Source organism: Chaetodon trifascialis, chromosome 9 (assembly GCF_039877785.1).
Source record: "Chaetodon trifascialis isolate fChaTrf1 chromosome 9, fChaTrf1.hap1, whole genome shotgun sequence".
In the NCBI taxonomy this organism is placed as follows: Eukaryota; Metazoa; Chordata; class Actinopteri; order Chaetodontiformes; family Chaetodontidae; genus Chaetodon; species Chaetodon trifascialis.
The window spans coordinates 22,767,011-22,793,051 of NC_092064.1; the positions used below are offsets into that span (position 1 = coordinate 22,767,011).

The 26,041-nt window shown below is 43.2% G+C and overlaps 2 protein-coding genes across 6 annotated transcripts in view; both read right to left on the bottom strand.

Annotated features, from left to right (window-relative positions):
• pitpnm3 (PITPNM family member 3) overlaps positions 1 to 1,563 on the bottom strand; it is an 82,502-nt gene extending 80,939 nt beyond the window's left edge. The window contains exon 1 of the mRNA XM_070970037.1: positions 1,053 to 1,563. Within this exon, the coding sequence (XP_070826138.1) occupies positions 1,053 to 1,077 (25 nt within the window). The 5' untranslated portion in view covers positions 1,078 to 1,563. The remainder of the gene's footprint in view (positions 1 to 1,052) is intronic.
• Positions 1,459 to 25,973, bottom strand: kiaa0753 (KIAA0753 ortholog). Of its 5 annotated transcripts, none has more exons than XM_070970039.1 (18): positions 25,505 to 25,973; positions 24,638 to 24,931; positions 24,245 to 24,512; positions 23,949 to 24,058; positions 23,784 to 23,846; positions 23,312 to 23,533; positions 22,601 to 22,778; positions 21,683 to 21,873; positions 21,352 to 21,482; positions 20,477 to 20,632; positions 19,887 to 19,976; positions 18,287 to 18,374; positions 17,957 to 18,028; positions 17,611 to 17,781; positions 17,332 to 17,413; positions 16,990 to 17,110; positions 10,050 to 10,283; positions 1,459 to 8,213 (listed from the first exon to the last, which is right to left on the bottom strand). In XM_070970039.1, exons 1-18 carry the CDS (start codon positions 25,634 to 25,636, stop codon positions 8,060 to 8,062), a joined length of 2,757 nt encoding a protein of 918 aa, XP_070826140.1. In that variant the 5' UTR covers positions 25,637 to 25,973; the 3' UTR covers positions 1,459 to 8,059. The 5 variants fall into 5 exon arrangements, with proteins under 5 accessions (XP_070826140.1, XP_070826139.1, XP_070826141.1 ...); XM_070970038.1 differs by having other exon boundaries at positions 20,477 to 20,635; positions 25,505 to 25,957; XM_070970040.1 differs by having other exon boundaries at positions 20,477 to 20,635; positions 21,683 to 21,870; positions 25,505 to 25,949.
• Positions 25,974 to 26,041: the final 68 nt, after the last annotated feature.

The window sequence follows — 26,041 nt, forward strand, 5'->3', positions numbered from 1 at the left end:
TACACCAATTTGATATCATGTGCTTTTGAACTTATGATTTAAAAAATATGACTTAAGAGAAGGAAACAAACAACACAGAGAAATGGTGCTTTCAGCAAGCTTATACACAATTCAACAATGATGCTGGTGCATAAGAGGTAACAAAGGATAAAAACACAACCTAAAGCAATGCTTTTTTTTTGGCTAAATTTACCAAAAGACCACAGTGCAACAGGTGCCACATTAGAGGCACAAAAGAATGTTTTGAATGAGCAACATTAAACCTTTCATGCAAAAGAAATGTCAGGACACCAGAGGCCTCGCTGAAGCCGTCCTGTCAGAAGTCTCTCACATACCACCCGTCCAATTTAACCATCAAATGAGCCGTCTGAGAAACTGATGCTATTATTAGCAGTGTGCTGGACTCTGTATCATCTGTTTCACTTCTCCTGCTTTAACCTTGTCCTGGATGTTTAATGGCTGCCTTATTGTCTGATGCTAGGAATAGAGCAGCGGAGAGTACAATGTGTTTGCTTTGGATCTACAGATTCTGTGACCTGATGAGAATTTCAGCTCCACTTCCACATCAAAAGTTGTTTTTATTTTTTAACCATGTGGTCACTTCCTTAATTTCAATAGCTGTTCCTAAAAACAGTCTCACCCCCCCAATATTTGGATGGGGTCACACATACAGTACTGATGCCTGATACCTCAGGTCTGCAGGTGTGTCTTAGGCACACGTGCCAATATTTGGTCAATCAGTCTTTTTTTTTTTTTTTTTCTACGTTTGACCCTGCAGCGTCACCGTATCTGACGGGTCACACGTTTCGCTGTAACGCACAGAGACAGGACAGGACAGGCTGCCTGAATGACAGACGGACAGACGTGAGGACAGACCGGGTTGGACAGTCCACCGAACCGGGCTGTGTCACGCGCACAGGTCCGTTTTGACCGCCGCGCATTCCTACAGATTGCCTCCATGCGGCACGCGGCTGTGCGCGCCAACATCCAGCAGCATGAGACGCACGTTTTCTACCTGTTGTCTACCACTATGCGTGTAGCGTCCCCCATACCTTTTCCTCTGGTCTCCTTTGACATGGTGTCCTCTCCCGTGTGTCTCTGCCTGTCTGCGGTCACTCAGGGAAAGCGTCGCGTTGCTCTGCGCAGAGACGTTTTGTCGGATAGTTAATTAAGCAGCGAACCTCTTCGTCCCTCTTCCTGTCTGCTGCACCTGACGCCTGCCGGACTGAAGCAGGGTGAAGCAGACACGGGGAGCTCCAGCCGCCGTGACCGCGTCCTCTCACCGTGGAGAGGGGGCAAAAAAAGAGAAATTCCGAAAAGCGGTGAATCCGCAGCTGTGCTCTCATTCACCTGTGTGAAGTCCCTCACAGCGTCGACCCGCCCCTGCCGCAGACATACTTTGGGTATTTGTTGTATCTGTGCAGACTTGGCTCACATGTCATGCCCACCCAGCTCCCGCTCCCTGTCTCCTCTCCGCCGCGAACATCAGCCAGAGTTCCTCCAAACGAGCCGCGGTCTCTGCAGCTCGACTGCCTCCAGCGGTGCGCGCACGTCCGCGGCTGCGGCTGCTGAAGGGCGTCCGTCCTCTTTCCAAACCCTGTTTTCTGACTTTGCACAATGCTCAAGAAGTGTCCTAAACGAAGAAAAAATAAATAGCTGCTCTAGTGTCTTGAGAAGATGAACGCTATGGATTGTCATTGGCTAGATTCATCTGATTAGTTCAGTCATTTCTACTGGATTTAGCCAACCACAGCAGTCACAAGTCTGTACACAGATATTTCAGGAATTACAAAGAAAATTAAGTATAAAGCAGATAAAAGTAATGCCATGCAAGTAGCCTGTGTACATTTTTCTCTGTGCAGGGTGTGGTTGTTACTGAAGAGGCTATAGAGAAGATGAGGTATGAAGAGCAGGGCAGTTAATCTTAAGTCTGCACACAAATATTACATGACTTTATCAGAATATTACATATAAAGTAGGTGAAAATCATTGTGAGTGTCATAAGTATGTTGTCTTGTATATAAAGTGTGGTTACTGCATATGTAGGCTAAATAAAGAGAGTATTGTATGAGATATGAAGAAGAAGGGCAATAAATCACAGCAGAATCACAGGTCTGCACAGGCATTGTGTATGAATTAAACATGACATCACATTTAACATGAGTTGCCGTGTTGTATATTTGTCCCTGTGCAGGATTGTGGTTGTTACATATCTACTGTAGAAAAGGAGATGTAGTGTAGATGAGGTATAAGAGCCGAAGGACAATAAATCAGTGCAGCCTATGGATGGAGAGGTGAAAGCCACCCCTGTCAAGCATCCATCACTGGAGCAGCAGGTGTCACCTTGGTCACATAAGGGCAGTCACCCAGACACAAGAGAAAACCTGAGCTTCAACAAGAAGCTCCTCAAAACACAACCAGCCCCTTCAAAATAAAGCCCTCTGCACAAGCGTGAAGCCCGATTTCTTTTTTTCTCCTCTTTTTCCTCTCCAGGGATAAAAAGGAAAATGAAGCACATGAATCATGTCCCCTCAGCTTTGAATCCTTTAAATCCAGTTGTGCGATCTGGTCTAATCTGACAGATGCTTTTCCTAATGGATGCCTCGAATTCATTTTTAAGCTTATCTTGACCTGCGCAACTGCAAAACTTGACCTAAATTGCAGCAAAATAGGTTTTCCTCACTGGCACACATTGCGCTTGATAGTGTAAATGTGATGATGTGACGGGCTGTGTTTATCACTCTTCTCCTGGGTGACCACGCATGAGGTCACACGATCCCAGAAGGACGATCAGGCCAGGGCGTCATTTGGCGGCCGCGTCCACACAAATGAATACTGATGGAGTAAAATGCCTGTGGCCGGACCATCGCCCTGAACGTGAGCGCCACATTACCAAACTCTGCCAGGAAAACATGCAGCCAGTTTCTATTCGTCAGGAAAGCCAGTGACAGTACATATCTGTCCTAGAACGCTGAGCTGAGCTCGCACTAAGAAAAACTAATAGGAAAAAGCCTTAATGCCAGGAAGCCAGCAAGACAGATTGCACTGCTTACACCAAATGGCTGCAGTGACTGGATCCAAGTGAGAAAAAAAGGGCTAATTGAATTAAGTGAGTTCCTTTCTTTCTTTTAAATTCTCTCCATGCCATCGAGGACATCACTCAAATTCTGCAGCGCCGCCACATCAGAGGTGATTTTAGCCGTGACACACAGACACAGAATAAATGAAAATAAGCCTGTCACTTGTCGTTTGTACAAATACAGCAGACAGCTAGTCCCAGACAGTGTCTCTGTGGTACTGGGCCGCTCTCTCGTTCACTCTCCCCCCATGCTTTACAACAAGCCCTCATGTTGGTACGGTCATAGCAAAAAGGGTTATGCTGAGAGTGGAAATCACTTCCTCCTCCTTGCTTGGCTAAAAAACATTATTTCTGGTCTTATACTTTGAGGAAATTCAGCAAACTCTGTCCAGTGCCCACCCCATGTTTTTTAAGATCCAGGGACACTTTATTAGGCGGGACAGGCGTCAGCTAATTGTATCGGACGGTACTGTGCTGTGCTTTGATCTGCCAGGATTTAAGCATTCTAGTCTTCGTCTTGGGCCTTCGTCGACCTCGCTCGGTCTCGGTTCCGCGCTCTATTTCTGTCCCTCAGTCCACTTGTGGGCATGTCAGTCGTCAAACGGACTGACATGCTTTTTCTGTGAGCCTTATTTTGTTCTACTCTCTCATGTCTGTTTGTTTGTCTTCTTTTTTCTCTTGTAAGTAAAATATATGTATAAAAGAAGAGAGCCCACATTTTTGTGATGATTTAGAGCACAAAAATAGAGGCAGCTCAAATTCATGGCAACCTTAGACACTGACAAAACAGAGCACAGGCACACAGATGTTTACGGTGGTAAATTACCACTGTGAGACTTTCGAAAATGAAGGCAGGACCTGTTTCAGCGCCACAAGGCCTTCTGGGAGACATTATTAAAGAGTAACACTTCGCAGTCAGCAAACCTGAATTTACCACCTAAGGTGCAGAGTTTTTGTTGTTTCCTGTCCTGACAAAATGAATCAGTGACCTTGTGGGTGGAAAAGCACTATCAGCAACTTATTTGGTACCAAACAAAAAGCTCTCTGCACTAATATGATGATTTATGCTAAAATATTCCTGTGCGTGTCACAGCGACTCTTACACAAGGTGAGACAGCAGACCGGCACTTCCTCAGTCAGGCAGCGCTGAGTGACACATTACATATTCCTGCTTCTGCTGTTTGAGCACACATTTCGTTTGGTTGTGGTGACTTTTGTCCTCGCTATCAAAGCTTTTATGTCGATAATGAGGAGTAATGTTGGTCTACGGCACATACACAGCGCATGCAATGAAGCGTCTCATCGGGATGGTGAACCCTGACCTCTGACCTTAACCTTGTCCAGCACAGTGGCTTCAGGGAATCACTGCACTGCTCTGCACACTGCAGATTTGCACTCATGACATGTGAAGAGTGGTAGATTGTAACTAAGTACATTCACTCAAGTACTGTGGCTTACCTAGGTCCAAATTCCAGGTACTTGTACTTTGAGTATTTCATGCAGCTTTATGCTACTACTTCACTGCATCTAAGAGACGAATACTAAGTTGACTTTTTAGAGATATGTGGTTCTCACAGGACAGCGACACTAAACACATGATGATGGTTTTAAAGAATATGATGCACCGCTTTAGATTCAACTACCCAACAGTATATAAAATAGTTAAAATTAACTTAACCTTAAACATCTACACCAGTGTGATGCCACATATTAGCGCAGTGTGAACATTTCACATGAGAACTTTTGCTTTTCATATGTTTCGTACATTTTACTGATAATACCTGAGCAAGGTTTTGAATGCAGGACTTTTACTTGCAGTAAGTATTATCACAGTGTGGTATTAGTAATTCATCATAATTCTTTCATCTTGAGGTTTTATCCTTTATCCTCCTTTGATGTCATCGCACATCTTTTAACACACCATCAGAAGCACGCCACGCTGCATTTCATTTCCCTCTTTTGTGACAAATAATCCTTTGAATTCCTTTGAAACACAGCAGTGGAAAGTAATTAAGTGCGTACACTCAAGCACAAGTTCGACATATTTGCACTTCACATAAGTGGTTAAATTCAGTGCTAATCTGTACATTTGGATAGAAATATTGTACCTTTTACTTTGCAGACAAAGATTTGTTGTATAAAACATGTTGGGTTCTAGAAGTTGACCCGTTGTTAAAGAGGCAACGCCAAAACAGATTAGAAAGTAGCTCAACCAGCTACAACTGTAACATGGTGCTTACATCCAACATTGTAATATATAACACTGTGAAATGGACTGTTTTGTATGAGTACTTTTTATATACATATATATTTAAAAGCAGAACTCTTACTTTTGTTGTAATGCTACTTCCAGTGACAGACAGAAATGAATCCTTCTTCCATCCTCTGATTGGACATAATGACAAGCTATTTTATGAAATCTCCTTTGATTCCTTTTCTTTCAGATGTGATGATGAAGACGTGGCAGATCATTATGCTCTGATTGCGAACCATTAAATAAACTGAGGCTTAGCTCTGCAGACAGTGGCTGGCTTTGGCTCAGAAGCCGCACTGCTCACTGTAATGACTGTTGAAAAGCAGAAAGTTTAACAAGCTGATGAGTGATGTACCGGTGAGGAAAAGGTCACGCCGCTGCTCCTGCTGTTATTCTGTGTGTTGGAGTCTATACTCCGCGGCATCTCACGCTGCAATGGCAAAATAATAAAAAAACATGGAGTTTTTCTGCATAATGCATAACTGTTGTTTTCTTTCTCATCCTCTCGGCTTCAGGCTCACATCTGCTTTGAGGTTGACAGATAATCTTTTCAGGCTCGTAATCCATCAGTGTGAGTTTAGTTGGCTCTCTGCAGGATCTCTGCTTGTTTCAGAAAATAGCCTCATAACTAGCAGCTGGTTCTGAGTCCATTAATCACCGCAACAAAGCAAGAGCTGCGTCAGAAGATTTCCAGCAGCCACAGGTGCTTTATGAGGTCTCAGACAGCCTCAAAGTCATTTGACTAAAAGGAAAAAGCAATTGGAAATATTGTGAATGGAGTTTGCATGGCGGATCGCTCAGTGAAGACCGGTTTCTCAGCAGCTCTCATCTCTCTGGCACTTCAGTTCCAGCTGAAAAAAAAAAAACCCTTGAGAACAGCAAACAAGAGTAATAAGACATAAAAGATTTCGCATCCATCTGGTTTTAGTGCCGAGCATCTGCTGAAAATGTTTTGAAAGTGACCCAAATGTCACAAAGCCGCCTTGATGTACCTGTACGGCAAAGTGCCCCCTCAAAGCACCATGAATGTACTGGACTCATATTGTGTCCTCTCCACTTCTGAAATTAGCTCTGATAATGAGTCAGCGCTGACTGGCGGCAAGGTCGAACCTCTCTGACCCTTACAGATTATAATAATGAGCAAAACACTGCTAGTTCTGTGTGAATGCTCATGCTTGGAATCTATAAAGGCAAAGTGAGAAAAAAAACCTCCACATTATTACAACGATGTTCGCCGTGACAAAGAATACATATTTAAAATAACAAAGCAGGGAACTGATTTCACTGTTCGCTGCTTTGCTGACAGCATATTCTCACAGTGAAGCTAAGTGGTGCCTGCTGAGGTGGCATAAATGAAAACGTACTCGGCTCTGTCTTATAAATGTCTTTTGGCAGACATGTTTGAAATTTCTGAACCATGCTGATGAAAATTAATGAGAAATTAGCTCTTGAAAATGATCAGAATCTCTTCAAGTGGTTCATGTCTCTTTCTCCCCAGTGTCAGAACCTCACTCCTGTCAGCGTAAGGATGGCAGCGCTGCCCTCGCTTCGAGCCCACTGATTTCTATTTGTCCTCGATCGAAAAGTAGAAATGTTCACTGAGCTCGAGTGTGCGCGTATTCAGACACCCACACAGAACCCAGCCTGAGAGAAAATAGCGGCAGCTGATTCAATGTGAGCTAATTCATTCAGTCACTGCATGTCCCCTGTCAAAGGCTGGTCCCCACAGGCCAGCGAAACATCTGGATGTGTCCCCTCTGCTCTGTCTGCATGGCTTTCATGTTTCTCTCAAGGGACTAGACAGTTTCTTGGTCTGCCAAATCCATCCTATTTTGCATTCAGATCTGACATTTTACGCCATTATTATGCTGGATTCAGCTGGACAGAGGCAACAGAATACAAACTAGTTGCCATGCTTTGTGGAAAAAAGAAACAAAAATGAACAACAGCACTAAAAGATGGCGAAGTGATCCTACTCCAAATGAAAACGCTCCAGAGAAGACTTCACTCACTTCAACTCCTTCCTCTCCTGTGCGCCATCTCCTCACAGTGGTCATAACTTACTGAGATAAAACATTCAGCAGCGAGGGGAAATGAAGCCTTTTGCTGCCTCTAGACCCTTTATTTGAACATTAGAAGCAAAAGAGGAAATAGCGTTACAACAGATTACACACACGATGCCCTTGAATTCCTGCATCATTTTGGTGGAGACCGTATGCAATTAATTTATTTCCATATTCCAACGTGAAAATAGAAAGTGTGAGTAATCCTCAGGGAGATTTAAACCAAGTGCAAGGGGAGGGCGGTAATCTTATAATCCTCTGTAATGTCGTAATGGTCTCTCCAAGCTTATCTAAACTAAACTAACTTTCCCAGTGGAATTCAATCACAGATACAGATGGGCCATGAAGAGTAATGTGACTAATGCTCCCTGTGCAATTCAACAATCCCCCTGATGCAGCTTCATTACAAAATATCTACAATCACAATTAAATAAAGTCGCATGTTGTCACATCAAAGTAGTGACCTATAAACACTTCTGAATGTGCAGATCTTTGTATTTGAACAGAGGACGTACATACAAAAATGGCAAATAATCACAGTCCTTGGTCCACAAAATCATCCCAGAGTCTTGATATTTAAATCTACAAAAAAATTGCAGATTTTCCACAAAAACAAAAACATTTTATAGCAATTTTTAAGAAACTCTTACATGCTGTAACATCCTACTGGCTGACCAAAGCCGCAGTCGAAGCAGGAGGCGACTGGATCGGCTGAAGAAACTCCGAGGTGTAGACGGCCTCGGCGTATTCCTCCACAACGTCCTGAAACTCAGCCGCCACGTCGGCCAGAGCCTCCGACAGCAGCTCATCTGCCAGGCTGAGCGTCGAGAAACAGAGACATTAGAGAAGAAGTCATTTTCCTTAAAACCAAGCTGCAAAGGCGGCTCCTGAGAGTCCTCTGACAGTTACAGTATGTAGGCATATCCTAACTTTAGTTTGACAGAAAAGTGAGAGACAAAATGAGCAAAAATGACACTGAAATCCATGTGGCCACTATTACTACCTAAGAAAACAAGAAAGACTCGAGACAGCAGTGAATTTGAGACTAGACCTTTTGAAAATTGCTAAATAAAAAGCCCAAGGGACTCAGACGCAATAAGATATGTACATTGCTTTAAAAGTGCCATTTGAGGGAAAGTAAATCATCAGCCTGGTGTCATTATCTTCAAAAGGCAGAAGGTGGAGGCTTTTCCTAAATGGTGTGTCTACAGATTTTCACAGCTGGACATAAAAACTGAAATTTGTGCCTTACCTTGAAAGGCATAAAATGAAAGAAAACAACTCCAAAGACTGGTGAGCTGGGCAAAGCAGCGAGCTAAATTTCAGTGTTTTGATCATTATCTGAGTCAACACAAGCGGAGCCTGAAGCAGGGACATGAAAAAGTGAAGTAGTGCCATACGTACTCGGATCTCCAGAGAGCCCCAAAAATGTCAAATCATTACGCTGTCAGTGCAACAAAACAATCAGAGTAATTGTGTGCTGTTGAACCTCCTGTACCTTTGAAGTGTCAGCACTGGATACAGGGTGAAACAAAGTCGAGAATCTGCCTTTATGGATCGGGAACAGCCGTTTGGGAATATTAATAATGTGTTTAAAGCCATGGTAGCACTGCTGAACGACTCTTCATATTCTGTATGTTTAAGGCCCCAAATATAATGAAGTCCAACCACTGAGCGGACGGGGTAAAAAACTAATTGAAGAACTTCAAATGAAGCTTAAAATAGCCCGAAGTTTGTATGCTTTCTGTGTTTTGGCTGTGCTGATTTTTTTTTTTTCTATTTTGCAAATCAATCTGTTAGCAGGCAGAATGAATGAGATCCTCCAGGGGGTTTGGCTCCACAGCAGCATGAGGCTGCTCATTACCATCTCATCATGCAGACAGGTTTCTGCGCTGTGGCAGAATAGCAGGTGGTGTACATGCCCGCATGTATGCTCTCTCCAAAAACACTGACGTAATTAGATGGCTTCTCGTCACACATTATCCTTATTTTAACCCAAAATTCAGAAAAGTGCAGAATCATCTATTGAAAACTTTGGTTTATTGATGTGGGAGCCAGCGACACGAGCAGTCAGATCGCAAAGGCGGGACTGGGCGACAGGTTTTTGGCTCTCAAAAACAATTCATTGAGCTGTTCACAGTCTTGCACATATCTGTGACACACGGAGTGAGAGAAAAGAGCTGACTTATGTTTCAGAAGTTTGTCACTGATACATCAAACACATGGATTCAGCATGTTCACAAGGATGAGAGGGAGCCTTCTGCATTCTGCAATGCAGCAACTTAAGAATTCTGTTAAATATGCAAATGTGGGAGTGGGAGAGAAGAACACCGGTGCACACCAGAGACACACTATGCAAACCATAACCTCTGCACGATCCTCTCAGAGCGAGCTCTTCAAGCTGCACATCGTGTCCGTCAAACAAGTCCAGGGACCAAACAGAGAGCAGGAGAGACAAATCTTGTTTCTATGTGGGCCTGGTGACAAAAACTGAGCATGTGATGCTGCTGATATGTAGAAGAAATCCTTTTATATAACCTCAAAGACAAAGATGACTGCACTGACTGTTAGCCCTGTTTAACCACACATTATGTCAACCAGAGGGGAATCAAGATGAAACCTGTGCATGTTGCCTTCACTGTCACTTTCTTACCTGTCTGCCACGGCCCAGGGGTTGAAACTGCCAACAGCCTCGTGAGCCACAACGCGCAGGTAGCTCTCGTAGTCTTCCCGGTACCGCCGGATGTTCCGCAGCGTGCTGCCTGGCACGGAGATAACAGTCCCCCCGCTTTGCTCGACTGGGCCCGGGAACGCGACACTGCGTCTGGGCTGCTGTTCATCTTGGGATGCATCCTCTGTCAGGCTGTTCTCAGAGAGGGTACTGTGTCTGAGGAAAACCAAAGGATACTCATGTGGTGAGTGAACCGGTAGTTTTCCAAGAAACCTTTTCATTACCTTGAGTGTTCACACTGTATGAACTAGATAAAGGGCTTCTGAGGGCTGCAAAGGAGGCAAATTCATTTATTGATGAGGGGGCCAGAATGGAGCGCAGTTCTGTTACTGACCAGAAACACTTGTTGTGCCCGTTATGAGACTGAGGATGATGAATTTAGGAGAGGTGTCAGCGCACGGGCCAGCTCCCTCGCCTGCCCCTCGCTCAGGGTGAGTAGGGGCTCAGCTGGGCATTGCCATGGTCGGGCTTTTTAATCCTCTCTGCTTGGACAAATCAGCCTGGCTCCTGCGACGGCGCTCTCGCTGCTATATTTAGTGTTGCAGCAGTTCCCAAAGCAAAGTGCCTCTCTATTGTGCTCCCCTGCCTCAGCTGAACTTGTTTCTGTTTTGACTGTGGGGACTGCAAGCCATGGGGGGGGCATAAATATCAAAGTGCCAGCACAGTTAACTCTGCTTCCAGTCCGAAATGGGTCGATTTGCTGTCTGATGGGCATCCGAGGACCGATGTGGCAAAAACCAACAACACAGCATCCTGCAAATCCATTTCCTATTTATAAAGTCAGGACGGCACCCACACTTTTTGTGCCATATTCAAGCACAGACAAAACCCAGGCTTCCTTTCCTGTCAACAAACACCATTCAGACATAAAATCATGAACATAAAACCTTGTATTTGGGAATATTATGGGCTTTACCAGCCTATCTGCAAGCGATGTAAAAGTCTGTGTGTCTGTGCTTGGAGCGACCGTATCACACCATCGTGCTCTGTTTAACATTATCTGATCTTTAATATCACATTCCAGATGATATCCTTGAACCAGAGCTGGTGGTGATTGTTGGAACAGTGTAAGGACCAACCAACATGGTTTTGGTGATTTTCATTCTGCTTTTGTCGAGTGTGAACGAAGTGTGTTTTGTGATAACTGTGATGACTGTTTCTGTGAATGGAGTCTGGTGGCTGTGGAGGGAGAGATATCATGGCTGTTTCTGGTTAAACAAAAAGGATCTTACTCTTTAAAGAAAGGGTCTGTCTCTGCAGGGAACCTACAATGTTTGTCAGACACAATCTGAGCCCAAAAGCAAACACTTTTAGTGGACATACATTGACGGTACTCAAATGCACAGAGGGATTACATTGCAGCCCTTTTCGCAGCTGCCGTCTGCAGCGTTCTCGGTCAATACTGGATCAATTTCAAAAATTGTTGTCCCCATTAGTCCCTTAGAAGCAAAAACACTGGGAAAATATGGTCCATTAACACAGACAATATTTGACTGGAACTCTTTCCATTTGTCTGGAACATTGAAATCTGACGAACAAATGCAGTCCTGAGCCCTTAGCACAAAATTAACCAGTTAGTTACCAATTAATGGCTGTCAAAGCAAAAATGAATCAAATACTGACATCCCTAGTCAGATCCATGGAAAACAGATGGCAAACTGGTTTGTAATTAATTCAAAATTCACTCGTCACTCGTGCTGATTAACGGGGCTCAGCGGGGGGACGTGCCGCTCCACCAGAAACACCTCTGAATGCAGAGCGGGGCACATATTCTAGAGATTATGCTTATAATGTCTTAGATCTGACGGGAAGTTACTTAAAATCATCATAATATCTGCAAAAAAACAATCACTGGTCATCCCTTCAGTCGTTGATATATGATCCAATTGCCTTGTAACTTCTCACTGGAGCTCAAACAGAGAGCTGAAGCACTAAGAACATCTACTGACCTCTACAGTGAATATTTCATTAAATCTGTGGGTTCATAAGGTGTGTGTGTTTCTGCGTGGGCCGTGATAAACTAAACATCCTCACACTCACCCACCTACGACTTGGCCTGCGCTGGACACACAAAAAACAGATGAACAGCACCAGCAAGAGATCACCTCAAGTTTCTCTTCTCATTTGTCTACAAGAACCTAAGCCTCGCGTCGCCGGGGAAGCAGAGGGTCTGGCAAAGACCGGTGCCATATGCAATATGTCAAAAGGGACGCAGGCTCGGTTGGACAAAGACAAATGCGGCTCAGAGATCGCAGGGGGTGATTCGAGGGAACAGCCGCAGCGATCAGTGTGGTAAGGAACAGATGAGGATGAATAGTGTGGAGGGAAATGTATAGATTATTGCAATGCAGAGGGCGGGAGCCATCACAACCGCAAATTTACCGAGCAGCCATGTACCATACAACACATACTTGGGCCTGAGAGGACAACTGCAGGTGTAAACAAAGGGGCAGGGGCAGGAAGTGAGAGAGCAGGTTAAAAAAAAGAAACACATGAAAGCTTTGGAATATTGCTGAGCTTTGCTTTCATCTCTTCATTGATTTGTTTGACCTGCTGATGGAGCTGCTGTGGGTCGGTCAGCATTAACCAAGACGGGAGTCTGCATCTGGGCTCCTCACCATGGATACACAAGCCGCATCTGCCGCTCCGCTGATGTTTTCAAAGATGAAATCTCTCACTCCAATCTCTCTGTGGTTGTTTCATAGCGCTCAAGCGAAAGCGCAAAGGCAGCTAAGGTAAAGAATAATCAATGCTGTTTTGGAGCTGGATAATGGAAGTGTTAAAATATCGGTTTAGCGTAAACAAGCACCTTCTCACAGATAGTGAAGAAAAACTCGTGTCTGAGAGGTCTGGCTGTTGCAAGTCCTGACACAAAAGACAGCCTAACAAGCCTCGGCGGAGACTACAAGATTAGCCTGAGCTCCTGTAAACAATAAAATGAGATCTACCCTGTATCTGTCTTTTGCACATCAGCTGAAAGCTTTCTAAAACTGCATGTCCACATCAGTCCTCTCCTTCAGCTCTGTGCCTCTATAACAGCAATTAAATAAAAACAAACAAAAAATTTGGAAAGCCATGATAACTGATAACAACCTGCAAGTGTCCCTATTAGTCATCAAACAATACAATCAAAGAGGCCTCCAGTGACTTTCTTGGTGCCTTTAAGTGTGTCAGTGTGTGTGTGGGGGGCACATGATTGAATGCATGACTCTGTTTTCCTGCTGACGGCAGCGACTGATGTGTCTCGGGGCTGAGAAATGTGGGTAATAAACAACCGATCTGGCCTGAGACAGCGCACGTGATGAGATCTTCACGCATTTTGCCATCCCAAAGCCCCAAAATGAAACCTCTCCATTCTGCTCCGCTGAACACTGATGGAGGTTTCCCACAATCCAACACCAATACAAAAACTAAATGCATTTTTAGGCTGTTTTCCTTCACCGGAACGGACGCTTTTACTCAGCGGCTCAGCTGCTGTATAAGCAACATGAAAGCAGAACTTTATCAGTGTCAACAATAATGCTCCTTAGTTTCCTCTCTTGTACAGCCCAGTATTTACTTCCTGCTGACTACTGCACAAAACTACTACTTCTCTGAACTGTTGGCAGGTACACAAATATCTAGACTGAACTGCAGCTGGCTGCACTTTTAAACACCGATTGGGAATTAAGTGTTTGTTAAAATAATATTTGTCATTATCTGGAGAATTACTTCCCTTAATGAGGTCAGTGTGCTGACTGCTTCGTCTCTGGCGACAAAGTGAGGCATTATCGTTAAATCTAGAATGTTTTCTTGGACACTAAAGCAGCTCATTTCCTCAGGCTGCAGATGGAAACTGTCAAATATCACATCACAATCATCTGAACTGTGAAACTCAGATCCTGTTACTTCCTGTTACAGACCGACACATTCTGACTGATGCATGTTGACATTAACCCTCAGAACCCCAAGCAGCTTCTGGATGTCTTTTGTCACATTTTTACTCACTGTGAGTTCATTTTTCACTGCAATATAAAAGTCCTGCACCTTTATGGAAACGGCTAGAAGTAGGGAGAACTCAAAAACATAGAAAAATACATATATTTTTACAACCTCTTCAAACTCTGCTCTCTGCTCTGTGTAAACACAGCCTGCAGTTCAGTCGACTTCAGTGACTATAGGTCTCAGCGTAGTCATTTAAGGCTTTCCAGTTGCACTAAGGAGCATGAATTTTTAAATGTGACATGTTGAATGAAGAGATTTTGATGAAATATCACTATTTTAAGCTTAGATTTGGCTATTTTTCCTGATGGAAGCATTTGTCACACATGACTCATTTGAGGACTGTCGCAAATTTGAAAATGCGTCACTAATCTGTGTTTTTACACTTTCTGGCTGTGATAAATGGTGTAATTTTAACATGCTTTTCAAACCCACAGGTGGGTTGTGAGGTTCAGAGGGTTAAAAAAAAAAAAAGCTGAATTCAACATGCTGGTCATAATTGGTAATGTGTTCTTTGTGCACTGTGTGTTTTAGTTTTTGGTGTTGGGCTCTGATCAAAACTTTCCTCACTTCATCTCCTCTGTTAAGTGTTGTAAAGTGGGTCGTTTTCGCCTGCAACGCTGCAGCGCAGGTAGCTGACTCATCTCCCTTACAGCTCAGGTCAGTTTACAAAGCAACTTCTTGGCCCCTGAAGACAGTTCTAGAAAAGCAATGTGCCTAATAGGCACAGTTTCTCTTCTTCTCACACCAGATGACTCCCCACTTCCGACTTTATTACTTCTTAGGGCACTAAGCACTGTGGAAAAAGTTCTGTTGTCTGTCTACACCGAGTTTCTGCTCAGTGAAACAAACAAAACGCATCTGTGTGATCGTACGACGAACTGCAGTGTTTGACATTTACTGGCAGGATCTTTCTCAGTCGGCCCTTCTGATACACAAAGATATATTTGTGGCCATTTAAATTCTGCTTAGATTAATTATGAAAATTAAGACTTTTTCCTCCAGACAAATGCAGCTGGCAAACTCGTGAATTGGCTGGGTGTTCATTCAGAGCAGGGACGAGGTGGAAAATGTTGTCAAATCGATGGTAATTGTTTCTTGAATGATTACGAGTACGACTCCTGCATGGCAGGCAATCTCGGAGCCACGAAATATGGTGCAGGCTCATTTTTCATATACATAACCGCCATCAATACAAACAAAGTTGTGCTGTCTTGTTGAGTGGGACATTTTTAGCACCTCCCCGCCATTTATCTGTAAGATTACTGCGCTGGAAATATTGAGGAGCATCGAATGGAAAAGACATTCTGTGCCGCCATGATGTGAGTGAGCAGACAGCAAAGTTACACACGCTCCACGTCTCTGAATGTCGGTCTGTCTGCGCTGATCAATGTACCAACAGACCAACAGCCATTAATCCAACTATGGCCAAGAAATCTAATGTTCTCATTAAAAACATAAACCAACAGAAAATACATGTCAGCCGCACAGCAGCACACTTACATAAACTTTTCCCTTCATTAAGGACATGCATCATTTGTAACTGGATACCTATTTATCTTACGATAAATACATCAAACTTGTTTAGAGGTATTTCATAAATTGCTGTCTTTTATCTTTGATATTTGTCATGAATTTAGGTCAGTTTGCAGAGATTAGTTTTCACTTCGATATCAAAGCCTTTTCTTCTATTGATTAGTGTCAAAAAATGTTGAAAAAGATGCCAGGAAAAAGTCCAGTGGGGTGCCAATACTTTTTAAAGGAACGGCACTTTGGATGGAGGATGAAAGCGGTGCAGTCGGGTTTAAGCCACAGGAATTCAGAGAGTTTCAGTACAAATGAGCGTGCGCTTCAATTATCAAATGACTTCATCCTTATTAAGATGCTGCAAGCCTCTGAAAGCAGAAGTCATGGAAAAGCATGAAACACAAACACCTCTTCAAAAAGACCAGACACTAAATACTTCTAACCATCTGTGTGGTGTTCGCCAAAAAAAATAGAGCTATTACTTGATGGATGTGTTAAGAAGAGTATAAGATGAGTCACAGTGCATCTGAGGGCAAAGTCAAGGGAACTGAACCTGAGTCTCTCCAAGTCTGACTGATTTTAATTTGCTAATGGTGCTGCTGAATTTGTTAGAAGCAGCATCCCGCTAGCTTGTCTGTGTCAACAACTTCTAGTCCTTCCAGCGTCTTTTCTCTTCCTTCCAACTTCCTCATTAATTGAAACAGTACAGCAGCTGCAGCCAAAGCCCTGGGCAGTGGAGGGTCTCTCTGTGGAGTCTGCTGCCAGAATCAGGAATAGACTCTGCCCTGGGTACGGTAGCCACCAAGTGAGTTTTGTGGGATGAGTAAGGCCTCCCGGTGGGAGAGTGATTATAGGGCAACGACACGTCATTGTGGGGGAAAACAAACGCTAACTGTGTGTCGTTGGTAAAACACCAACCTCTTTTCTTTTCGTCCAGACTAAAAGCCTAATTTAAACAATAGCGGACGACTTCCTGCTGCTCTTAGTTTTGCAGAACAACCACAGGATGCCTTTGAGTGCAATTCACCATTTTTCTCACAAAAACTGACCTAGACATTCAAAGTATTCAAAATCCAACATTTGCATATGTATATTGGTTAAACTGAGGGTTATACCATATCATATAATCATCAATATTGCGCTAGAGACATGATTACATATAATGGGGGCTCAGGCCTATAATTTCGGCTCAGACGATTGAGAACGAAGTTAAATAGGTCAAACCCTGATGCTGCGCTCTGGCTAGTATTCTGAGAGCACTAATAAACCAACATGGAGGGAGAGCCATCAGCAAAACATGAGCAGTGGAAATCATTTGCGTGTAAAATAAGGGCAAAGGACGTTAGCAGCTCACCCCGTCTCCACAGGTTTCTCTAGGACAATATCTGCTGCAGAGCTCTGCCTCAGCACTGGCCTTGTGAGCCTAATTGGTTGAGGAGAGCCTGGCCTGGAGCCCGCAGCAGTGCACAGGGGTCCTGGGAAAAAGAGAGAGCGAGGGGAGGAGGGGGTGGTGGTAGTGTGTGTCGGGAGGGATGGGGTGGATCAGGGGACAGACAGATGAGAAAAAAAAGAAGAGCATAGAGTCAGAATGATGAATTCATCCTCTCAGTTGTAGCACTGCCTCCACCTACAGGAGACAACAGGGAAATGATTTGTCTAAATGCAGTCGGAGGATAAACAGGTTGGTTTTTTTTACCTGTTGGCGCTGGTCGGTCCCAGTAAAGAGGGTCTGAATATGTGATAGAAGCAAACCGTCTCCTCACTTCCTCCTGATCTCTCTGCTCAGACACGTACACAGAAACACATTTCATAAACCGCCTTTCAATAGTGAGCCAAGACTAGACACTGCATCAGTAAACAACACCAGACCAGAGCTGTCACAACAGCTCACTATAAATAACAACCCCATCACTGGTGACCTTTTCGGGTTCCGCTAACCTTCTGCTGGCGGGCCTTTCTGTGGGGCGACTCTCACCTGTATCTCCTCCATACGAAGCAGCATACACTCCAGGGTGGGGGCCTGCAGCCTACTCGCAGCCATGCCCTCCAACTGTCTGTCTGCCTCGGCCGCCCACGCTGCCCGTGCAGTGTCCTCCAACAGATCTTCCAGCAGTGCCTCGCTCAGCTGCTCAGCACTCTCTGCTGCCTTTATCCACAAGAAAACCCACAGAAAATATAAGCAGAATACTCGGCTTAATTGTGCAACTGCTCAGTTCTTGTCATTTAATCTTTGCCATGGCCACCAAATTCAAACTTTATTCAGTAAGCAAGGTCGATTCTCCTCTCCCCTGTGAATGATTTGTGACCGCGGCACTGCTCACCCTCTCTGCAGCCTGCTCAGACAGCCGATTCCTCAGCGAGGAGCTCATCCTGCTCCTGGACTCGCCAATCTGCTGAGATAAACAGACAAAAACAAAACTGATGCCACTGATGCCAAGCAAACATCATTTATTGCCTCTTAGTCAATAAAAACAAGACTGATACTCAAAAAGCCACAATTTATTTTACTGTGGTACATCAGAAGGTAAACACATGCACTGTTTTAGTTGAACAAATAAGACGTATTGATTGTGTCCCTCTTCTACAGGAGACGTATAAAAGCAAGTAAAGGCAAATAAAATGGCACTCAGGCAACAATTAAGTCTTCCTACTTGTGCTTTATTCGGAGGGGGCTGAATTCTCTCTCTGGCCTTCTGCTCAGCTCTCTCAGCCCACTGAGTTGGAGAGACAACTTCAGACCTGCAAACCAAAACACACCCACACTGCAAGCTGTCACAGGAGAAGTTCTGTGGCTTTAACTTTAAGAGCCTGTGTGAGATGTTATCCCCCTGCACCATCATTAGTATTAATATGTGATATTAAGAAAGTTGTTGCAAGGGTCAAACTTAAGGCCACTTTACAGGCTGAGCAATACACGTCAAACTGTGAAGGAAGACGAAATGATTTGGACACAGAGTTTAGTTAGTGCAACATTCAAACTGCTTTTCAAGCCTGATGGGATTCTACACAAAACAGCAGTGTTTGTCAGGCTTGCATTGGCGTAAATATTCACATTTACTGCGATTAAACAAGGAAAAACTGACAAGACACACCTTGTGAACACTGAACTAATTTGTAAAGCCTGACATGTTACGTACAACAACTCCAAATGACATTGGTTCAGGGCATAATAACACATAATAACTTGCATTACATACAAGATATACTCTGTAATGTGAAGGGGTCTATTGCACAACAGCTATTGCCTGTTAACAAGTAGCAGGCTTTGTGCAATACCTGTCACTTGTTAACGCGGGAGCAACCGACTTCTAGTCCAAAGCACAGTAAGACTTGATAAATCTCTGATCTCAGCTCTCTGCCTGAAGATTTACAGGACATATATCTTTCTTCCTTCCTCACAGACTTAAATTGTTGAATGACTGTTAGGGAATGTGAGGTGATCTATAGGAACACATGCTCTCTCTGGTGCTGAGGGGGACGTTGCTGTAATCACAACCTGCATTATTTTCTGTTCTATTGTTTGTCGGTAATCACGTCCATGTTGCAATCCCCAGTGTGACTGTTGGTTTAATTGTGAGGCCCGGTGCATTGAGTTGTACAGCAGATTACTGTGAGGATTACTGCTTCGGGCAATGGCATTGCTAGAGGGAAATGTTTCTTCTTCTTGAATAACCTCATTTTTTATACAGGACAAGAACACATCCAGGAAAATATTATTATTATTAGCATTATTATACAGTTCGTAATGTATAATGTCAAGTCATTAACATGGACCTCTGAAAACAGCTCTGCAGTACTTCTGCTGATGCTCCTGTCCCCATTATTTTACCATTCTTTTCCATTGCATAATCACTTATTTTATGGGTTTACGACATTTTCCTCCGGTACACTATGTAGAATATCAGATATTAAGATCTTGTGGGGGGGAGTCATTAAACAGTGGTAAGGAGTGGTGGGACAGCCCATGGCGGGGTGCTGGAACATGTCCCTTATTTTCAAAGTGACAGGTATGTTAAAGGGGCCACAGAGTGTGTGTTTTTGAGGTCTAACAGATATGTCGAGAGCATTTCCTTCCTCATAAAACATTTGCAAAGGCAGCTTTTGAAGTATTTGAAATCCAGCATTGTTTCCTAGCTTGCAGTATTCTTCTTTGCAGCATATCTCAGTGTGTTAATATGCAACACCTGACACAACACTATTTGTACTAAAACAAAAAATTGTACTAAAACTGTGATTATACTTCCACTGTACCTTAATGTCTGAATGCGCTCAGCCTCTTCTCTGCCCAGCTGGTCGAGCTCTTTCAGTCTCTGCATCGCCATCTTATCCAGCCAGGCTTTCCTGTAACAAGCCACTAATCATCAAAAAGCAAGCTCAATCAAATATTTCACATATAATGAATAATCCTCATCTCTACAATCGGTCTGCTAGCCCCTGATTAATGGCAAAGCACAATTGTAGTAATTAAGATTTGATTAAACAGAGACATATGTGAAGCACTCAATCAATGAGGCGCTTACAAGCACTGAAAACAAGCAAGCTGTTAATCACTCATAAAGAGAAATGGCCTCAATCTAGCAGGCACCTGGATTAATTTGTTGGAAAGAATTAAGTTTGAATTAGTATCAAAGTATTGCCTGTGGCTCTCAGCAAGTGGAGTCTGCCACAGAGGTTTGAAGTAAGTCACTGAATACATTAACATTTTCCCTACAATCTATCCGTTTTGCTTTTTTCTCTCCTTTTTTTCTAGGACACACAATCTGAACATATGAAGCGATAACAAAGACAAAAAATGTATCTGATAAAACAAAAGAGGTTAAAATCTAGCATACTGACTTCACCTTAATGCTTCATTCTCAGCTTGTCTCTTCTTGTCTGAGCTCATGGCCGGCTGCCCTGCTGCCAGACCAACAGCCACGTTCTGCTTTGGAGGACTGACTGAGGGCTTCATGGGAGAGAAGAGACATCGAGGCTCCGGTCCTCTCCTCTGAGGGGATCTGCTGAGAAAACAGCAGAAGGATGATAGATGATAAACGCAGGCTTAGGCAGATCTACACTGAGACAAGTCTAAAAAGAATGGAGGAATGGAGCTGGACGAACATGGAGATGAAGAATCACAAAAAGATGAAGATAAAGGGCCAAATGTACATGTGACCTTTACCACTCCTGAGGGAACAGACATGCTGGTGATGCTTTTTTTTTTTGCTATTATCCTCTTAACTTGACAAAAATGATAGTTGAAAATTTAGTATGCCATCATGGCTGATGATATGCCGAGTGTTTTTTTGTTTTTCTGCTGTCCTTTACCTTTACATGATCCATTAATATCATGGGGATGGTAATTTAGCAGGGCCTACAATCATACAGTAAATGGAAGCTATTTGTCCAGCAGCTAATTATACTATTTTTCTCTTCACGTCCACCTACTGGATGAAAAATGAACAACTTACTCAGCAATTCTCTCCTGGCACTGCTGGCATGGATTGCCTTTTTTTCCTCCTTCTATTTTTAAATGTTGAGTCAACAGCCCATTAATTCACAATGCATTAATGAACAGATCCATACTGCGTGCAAACTGTTACCTTGAGATAAGAGTTTCAGACGTTACAACAGTAAAACCTTAGTTATGTAACGTGTTAATCATCCAGCCTGCACCGAGAATGAACAATAATAGATCATTGTGTCATCGGCTTGTGCGGAGAGATAAAAGACTCACCGCTGTGGAGGAGGAGAGTGAGGGGATGTAGGTATCCAGGGCACAGAGTGCTCTTTTTGAGGGAGCTGGTTCACTCTGAGCTGAGAGGAGACTGTAGGCTGCCGGAAACCTGCATCTTTTATCTGATGTCGCTATGACAAAAATGATAAAATCTACGTTTAGAGTGTTTACATGATCCTCATGTTTAAATCTTTACAGTGACACACCTTTACACCCCTTTTCACAGTGGATTCTAATAAAAGCCAAATCACACTGCTTCTTACACGCTATGAAATAAAATAACACAACATATTCAATTTTGTATATAACTTTGTGGAAGTCAAGCCAACACCTTCATTATAAAGTCAGCCTTGCTTCTCTCAGGGTGCAGAGCGCCTCCTTTTCTGCGGGTGGTGTTTGTTTGAGGTCGTCTCTGCAGCTCCCTCTGTTGGGCAAGGCTCTCCAGGCCGGCCCTGAGCACCTCTCTTCTGCTCAACGGCTGGTGAGAAGTGGTTTTGGGCTGTGATGCCATTCTTCTACCTGCTGTCAAAATGAAACATTAAACATTTCATTTTTTTTATTCTTTTTTTGAATTACTAGGAATAGTTACAGTAAAAACAAACTTTACTATTCGTCACCACTATTAAACCCCTGGGGGCCAAAGGCGTTACGCACCGCCAATTAGCCATCACTCTTGACAACCAACTGGATTCCAACTGACTGCTAGATAAGTGGTACAGGGACCTGAGTTTGTTTCCAGGGAGATCTAAATGCAGCTAAAACTCATTGTAGGTGTTTGTTCCATCTCTTAGATCTTAGGAGCCTGCAGGTGATAAATGCTCATAAGACTGAACAGCAGGGGATCAAAGGCCAGAGTACTGCACGTCTTCATGACTCCATATCAATTTTCTGCCTGATGCAGTCATTTAAGCACAGTGGGAGGCCCGAACACAACTGCACAAAAGCCCTTAGGTGACTTCCACACACACACGGGAGCCTAAACGCTTTGGCCTCCATCAAAAGGCATACATTCAATTTACTCCGGGTGCCTTTGGCAGCAAGTACATCATTGCCTCATGTCGGAAATTATTAAGGAAAATACAGCATTTAAATTAGATTCATGAGGTTTGAAACTGTATTCATAAATACAGATGGTGAGGGTAGAAAATAAGAAAAAGATAACAATTTACTAAGTAACACAAACTGCTTACTGAAGACAAGTAAAGGGGTTTTAAACACGCTAACTAATCCAGGCAAAAGAAAAACTCACCATGGATGCCTCTTTTGGGATTTGCGGGTTTGCGTGGTCCTCGAACAGATGAGTTGCTGGGACCCTTGGGTGCTCTGGTCGGTGACACGCTGCGATGAGGAGACTTCCTGTGTGGAGGACATGCTTGGGCCTGCAACTTTTCCAGCATCTCTTGTTTACGGAGGGCAGAATCCAAAGTCTTGGAGGAATAGCGTGACAGTACGATCTTGGATTATTCACTAAACAATCCCTCTGTTAAATATGATGCATATGTAGACAAATAACATAAAACATCAATTAATCAAATAAAACACTTTTGAAAACCCAAGTTTGTTTTTTGAGTTTACTGTCCCATCAAAAATAAACAACATAACAGGCGTTCATAATCTGAGCCACATGCAGGGCAGTGAAATGCTGACACTCGGCTTTAATACAAGGGTTTTTGTATCAACATCATCTGACAATTTTGGAGGACATAAAGCAACGGGAAAAATTATCTAAGACTTAAATAAAGTCATTTTATTTCCCAAAATTGGTGAACTAAAGCCATTAGTCTATGACCCATATACTTTTGTCCATAGTTTTGTTTTTTGTTGTTTTGTTCTGTAATTGGGGGACTACGTTTAAAAAGAGTTCCAAGTCCTGCATACAAGAGTTAAAATCTACTGTGTTGGAATAGAGCCAATGAAAAAAAAATATTATTAATACTTTCTGATACTTTATGTTCCTCACCTCTAGTTTCTGCAGGATGTCGAGGGCCGTCTCAGGCACAGCTGAACCCTGTTCTACTTCAACTTTGGCTGAGCACAAAGAGAGCTGGCGAATCAGCTGGGCCAGCTCTTTGCAATAAGGGGGGACCTTGACATGAGATAGATCTGAAAGCTGGTGGATAACAGCCTGTAAGGCCCTGAGTGCCCCACGGTGGGCAGCTGCAAGCCTGTTTATTGCCATGGACTGAAAGAAGAACAGATAGCAAATCAGTTTACAGGAGAATATTAGATATCTGGACGATTTTTGCTCTGCAATAGAACTGGAAAAACTTACAAAATCTGTCTTTAGCAAAATTATATTAAGTTAAAAAATCATTAAAAATACTGGCACATGGCCACAGGCTTTAAAAGTTATTTTCCTTATTGTTTTTGGTGCTTCATGAACGGTCTCAGCTCTACATAGCAATAAATCAGTGACAATGCTGATGACATACCTTTTTGGTGTCCCACATCTTCTGGCTTCGTAGTTTCTCTATATCTCCTTGTATCTCTTTTACCTTTAAAATAACAATTTTGTAAAACAGTATTTATAGATACAGGCTCAATTAAAAAGTCAGTGATGCTTTATTTCCAATTACATATGGTAGAAATTTAAATACCTGTTGCTGGAGGACATAGATGACACGTGCTGAGCGGGCTGCCTGCTTCTCTCTGCGTATCTCTAACTTGTTTTGCTCTTCTGGCTCCAGCGGCTCCTCTATTTTGTCTCCTGTTGTTTAAATCCCATTATTCGTTATTACTCATAATTACATGTGTAATGTAAAACCATATGAAAAGTCTGCTGATTATGGTGGATGCCACAACTGTGATAACCTTTTCAAGCTAATCTGTACCTTTAAACATATAATAACAGTAAGACACAGGCCTAATGTAACAAGCTGTTTTTGTGAGTCACCTCTGTTGGCTAGCTCCTCTACTTTCTGGATATACACTTCCAGCTCATTTTGCAGCTTGTGGATCTCCTGGCTTAAAGGAGTCTGTTTGCCTCCATCCAACTGCCTTGGTCCAGGGTCTCTGGTTGGGGGTGACTGGCCAGTGCAAGGTACGGGAGAAATGGGATGCTTCTGGGATGTGAGCACTGACAGTTTGGCTCCAGGTTGGGACACTTTCTCTTTTGGACTAGAGGTCTTTAACTTTGTCGTATTTGGATTGGCTGCAAGCTCCTATAGAGAGAGAAAAAGACTTCTTTCAGTCACTGACTGAACAAAGTGGCAATTATTCCCTACACAGGACATAAACCAGCAAACTACAAGTAATAAACTTTGAACCATGAATCTACATCAGTTACCTGAAGCACTACGTCACTTGTTTTAAGGGTGGAGACAGCCTCCTGGGAGGGTCTGGCAGGGGATTTCATCAGTGCCTTAAGGCGCCGTCGTCTCAGATCCCTCTTGGCCAGCTGAACCGCAGTGTGCAGTCTCTCCTCAGAGAGAGTGGTGAAGCTGATGGAGCTTCTGGCGCTGTCCACCCTCTCACCCTCTTCTGACACCGGCAGCAGCCTCTCAATCACAATGGGGGCTGGTGGGCGAACATGGGTGGCACGGTTGCTGGCACTTGCAGGGATGGCTTCATTGAACAATAGCTGTGGTATATAAGATACCGATCAGTCTTGTGCATGATATAAACAGATATTTGAGATACTCAGTTATGCTTTTCACACCACTTTCTCAACAGGTATTTCTGTCATTCACGCCATTTGAACTCAGTTGCCAGCGCGTTTGATACAATGAGCTCGATCTACTGCAATTGAAAACAGCAGCCCTACAATAAATCCTACCTTCATTACATTTTTTGTTTTAATTGTTTTAAAAAGGTGTTGAATCAACTTTAGGGTCGTTTTCTAATATCTAGTCTATCCCCAATGACATGTCAAGTGGACGAAATGTTAGAAATGGCTCTTAGTACAACACAGTACAAATCAATAGCACCCCACCCATCCCCTATATGACCGTACGTTAGTTAAATCAACACCACTCGAGAACAGTTTCGGGGGGAAAAAGATTAGAACCTTCATGGAGGTCGGCTTTACCGTTACTGTAGACCTGATGTGTACCAAACTGGCAACTGAGTGTACTGTACATAGCATGAGCCATCTTAGATAAAGATGTAATATAATATTCACACGCCTTATAATATATCTTCCACTGTTGTTTACCTTGGTTTGGGACATCCCATGAGTTAAATCGCTGCGGTTGTACACATTTGGGTTTGTACGGAAAACAACCCAGTCTCTCACTTGCTGTCCTACGGAAATCTTGGGACTACTCTCCAAGAACTGCGCAGTCATTGCAGCAAAAACAACGGCCAAGTTCTGTCAAACCTGCATACAGTTCTTGATTTATTAGTAACGCTAATGAGAGTTAGCATTAACAAGCTAGCTACGCCTTTGAATTGAAGTTTGCCATCGGCAAGTTAATCCCAACATCATCCATTCGACCATTTCGACCTCGCTTGGAACTACTTTTTCAGTATATAAAGGAATTATTAATTAGCTACACACACTGAAACGCCAACTGATTAATTAAAAGATATCACATGGTTAACTCTTCAAAATTTAATCTAAGCTTGTCAACAGTTTGAAACGCCGCCATGACAACAACAGAACGCCGTTGGACGGAAGTAGTGTTTAACTAAGTACGGCTCGTCAAAGAAGTCAAAAATGATCTCAACCGCATATTTATTGGCGCGTTAT